The sequence below is a fragment of the Telopea speciosissima genome, chromosome 4, assembly GCF_018873765.1.
Source record: "Telopea speciosissima isolate NSW1024214 ecotype Mountain lineage chromosome 4, Tspe_v1, whole genome shotgun sequence".
Taxonomy (NCBI): Eukaryota; Viridiplantae; Streptophyta; class Magnoliopsida; order Proteales; family Proteaceae; genus Telopea; species Telopea speciosissima.
The window spans coordinates 54,062,504-54,066,309 of record NC_057919.1 but is presented as its reverse complement, the minus strand read 5'-3'; the positions used below and the strand labels follow the sequence as shown (position 1 = coordinate 54,066,309).

Sequence of the window (3,806 nt, the reverse complement as noted above, 5' to 3'; positions counted from 1 at the left end):
GGGTTCGGTTGTGATCCGGGTGCCATTACTTTTCATAAAAGGTGATCACTCTGTCTCTATTAATTAAAACATCATTGTTTTTTTTGTTGATAAAAACTAAAACATCATTCCAAAGAAAGAGAAATGAAAACGAGGGTTGTGATGATGTCATATATAGTATTCTACGGTGATATTGGCACCATAGGCCCTATATGGGCCCGGCCCGACTTGCTAATCCCTCATCCCTCCATCTTCTGGTCTTGGGAATTAATAATTTCAAAAGAGTTCTTGGTATACATAATGTCTGAACTAACCCACCAAATATATCCTTTCTTATCCCTTATACAATACGAATTGATCATTTTACCCATTTTACCCGTCTTGTTATTTGAATAACAACCCCCTCCCCATACAAGAGATTATACATAATTATGCATTGTATACGATCCTATCCCATCTCACAAAGAGATAAAAATGACAAAAAAACCCTTATAACAATTTTTGATAATGGAAAAAGATTGCTGACCCATCCAAGCATTGAGCGTAGAAATGATGTAAAATTATGCTTGCAAGCATACTCCCATCGGCAGTGCTAGCGGGCGACCAGTGTGTAGGGATGTAAATGGATACTCGTAAATCCGTATTCGATCCGCGTTCGTATCCGTTTAAGAGAATCCGAATCCATCCGAAATTAATCGGATACGAATATGATAATCCCCCTATCCGACCGATTATTATCCGATTCGTTTAACAATCCGACGGTAATAAAATATCTGAAATATAACTCTGTGTTTGTCTAACCTTTTAAGTTACTTTATTGGATTTTGTTATCTTATTTTTATAAATTTATAAGTTAAGATAATGTGATTATTTTTCTAGATTTACTATTGGTTTATATATATTGTTTTATGCAATGTGATACATGGAATTACATATCTATTAAAAAATCGAAAGTTAAAAATGTAAGAAAATAAAAGATTAAGAAGAGTAGAAGAAAGAGTAGTTATTGAACTCTCAAGTCTCAACCCTAATCCTCATCATAAAAATGGTAAATATGTCAACGGATAGTTGAAAAATCGTATTCGATCCGTATTCATATCCATTTAGGAAAACCTGTATTCAAAAAATCACTATCCAGAAATTATCCGAATCCATCCAAAAACCGATAGAATATTATCCGAATCCGTCCGAATATAATCGGATACGAACATGATAGTGCCACTATCCGACCGAATTCGATCTGTTTACATCTCTACCAATGTGGGATATCATCTGAAAAAAATCAAGTTTTCCTAAAAACTCAGATCTTTATCCCCTCCAATTTCCTGGCCCAATTCTCTTGTCCTCTTGATAAGAGAAGTAATGGCCACCCTACCCTTACCCGCACACACGTCCAGGTGGGACGTATCCCTTATGGAAGGGGAAATTAGAAAGAGATAATTTTCCCTAAAAACCCCAATAGGGTTTGTGAACCCTAAAATGATATGGTGAACCTTCTCTATGGAGAAAAACTCTCCCCTTAAGATGAATGGAGAAAGAAAAGAAATCCAAAATTTGTATTTCGCACGTTCTCTTCAGTAGTCCATACGCAAATCAATTAAAAAACTTTCTCATTATACACTAAATCCTCTGAACTTATTAAGCCTCAACATTACAAACTTACAAAAACTACTAAACTCAAAATACTTTTTAACAGAAACAAAACTAAGAAGAACCCTTAAGAGGCAGAAGAGGGAGAACACTTGTAGTCAGAATTAATTGATGGAGCGAAGGTAATAAGTTGTTTAGACTGAATCCATGGCTTCACAACGACGATGGCATCGTAAACCTTTGAGATTCCATCTTGAAAAGCACAAATTGTGAGGTAATACTTGAACCCTGAAACCACCTGTGTCTGCGCCTTCACAACTTCCTTAAATTCCAGAGGATATTCTTGTCTTTTTTGGTAATGGCGTTGGTTTTTATTGTATTTCTCCACACAAAACCTCCCGATCTCCTGAACCTCTTTCTTGTTCTTCACATCTTTAACTTCCCTCCTTCCTCCTACCATACCATCATACCCATTAACAACATTCCAAGAAGAAGAAAAACAGAGGAAGAAGACCAATAACAGAGAAAACCCTAGAAAGGTAGAAGAAGAAGAAGTGTAAATCATAGATGAAGCCATTATAGAAATCGTATCTAGAGAGATAGGTCAGATCGGAAGATAAGAGTGAACAAGAGAGGAAAGAGGTTTTTTTCCTTTTATAGAGGGAGACGGTTGTGGGTGGCTCTGTGGGATTTCACGCAAATCGAGGGGCTGATGTGAGAGGAGGACGAAAGGATTGCACGAACGGCGTGCCGCGTCTCTCTTTGAAGATAGAAGAAGAGAAGAGAAGAGGTACACGTAAATTTTGGAGTTTTCCTCGTCTGTGGATCAGTGGATGAGAACAAAGAAATTTTTTAGATTTCCGCTTTTACCCTTCTGAGTTGCCTGGGTAATTTAAAGGGTCTCTGGCTGCTCGATCTGCTAGGTTTTAATGTCCATTTATTTTGAATACTGAGTCTTGCTGCCACGTGGTATCGATGTTGGGTTCCACCTCATAAAAAGGATAGCCCAAATGGTTTATACCCTTTCTGTGCTTGCCTGGGTAATTTTAAAAGAGTCTCTGGTAGCAATGCTGCGTTTTTTTATGTCCATTTATTTTAAATACTGAGTCTTCCTGCCACGTGGTGGTGTATTGCTGGTTTCCACCTCACAGAAAAGATAAAATGGTCGGACCGGAATAGTTTGATACAGAAATGGTTTGGTTGGTGAGAGGATTTAGAAGTCAGAACCTACGTAGTACCATTTTTTCATCCTTTTATTGGGAAGTGTGTCAATCAGTGTGTGGTGTCATTATGTCCATCAATGTTTATCTGAGGGGAAAGATGAGTGTTCTTTTCACAATATACATTGTTAGCAGCACGGCGACGTACACACTCCAACACCACAGATGTTTCAAAACTAATAACTTGGTTCTATCATGTGAGTAGGTCCACGTGGATTTATTTTTTGGACCACTTTTGAATTCCATCTCAATCCGAGTTTGATATATCTAAGATTATAACAAAAACACAAAAAAAAAAAAGAAAATAGGGAGAGTTCTCTAGAATTTTTATCACATCCAATTCACTTCTTGCTCCAATCCCCTCCAATCCCTCACATAAGAGTAGAAATGATCACCCTACCCCACCTTGGGCAGTGTGTTAGGCAGTGGGTAAGATGGTCATTTCTGCTCCTATGTGAGGGATTGGAGGGAATTGGAGCGGACAGGAATTGAAGGTGATAACGATTTGGGTTCTCTGAGCAAGTTGCATAGAGAACACACATCAATAAGTTTATAATAGATAAATAAAAAAATAAAAAGAACGATTCTATACATAAAAGGGCAGTGAGCATATTTCAGATGAGAGAGAGAGAGAGAGAGAAGATAGAGACTACATACTAGTGTAGGGGTGTCAATTAGTACAATATCTTAACGGTTCTAGCCTTAAAGGGTCAGGATTAGAACCGGACCAATAAGCTAATCGATTCCAAACTTGAGATCCAAGGCCATTAACTAATGGACGGCCTGGTTCTGTTTTCGGTTCCTAAATGGTTCCAAGCAGTCCAAAATTTAATAATAAGATTCACTAACACATGCTGCATATATTTAATAATATTATTGTAAATCGAAGATGGGCTTTGGGCCGGTACAGCAGTCCATGGTACAGTTGGTAATGGTGATGTTGGAGGTGAACCGAGAATTGATTGAGAACGAAATGAAAAACTGGATTCATCAAACCGGACATGGCAGGCTATGCGA

General features: G+C 37.8%; 1 protein-coding gene across 1 annotated transcript; it reads right to left on the bottom strand.

Annotated features, from left to right (window-relative positions):
* Positions 1-1,696: 1,696 nt before the first annotated feature.
* LOC122659416 (cysteine proteinase inhibitor 4-like) lies at positions 1,697-2,146 on the bottom strand. Its single transcript, XM_043854529.1, has one exon. It carries the CDS (start codon positions 2,144-2,146, stop codon positions 1,697-1,699), a length of 450 nt encoding a protein of 149 aa, XP_043710464.1.
* Positions 2,147-3,806: the final 1,660 nt, after the last annotated feature.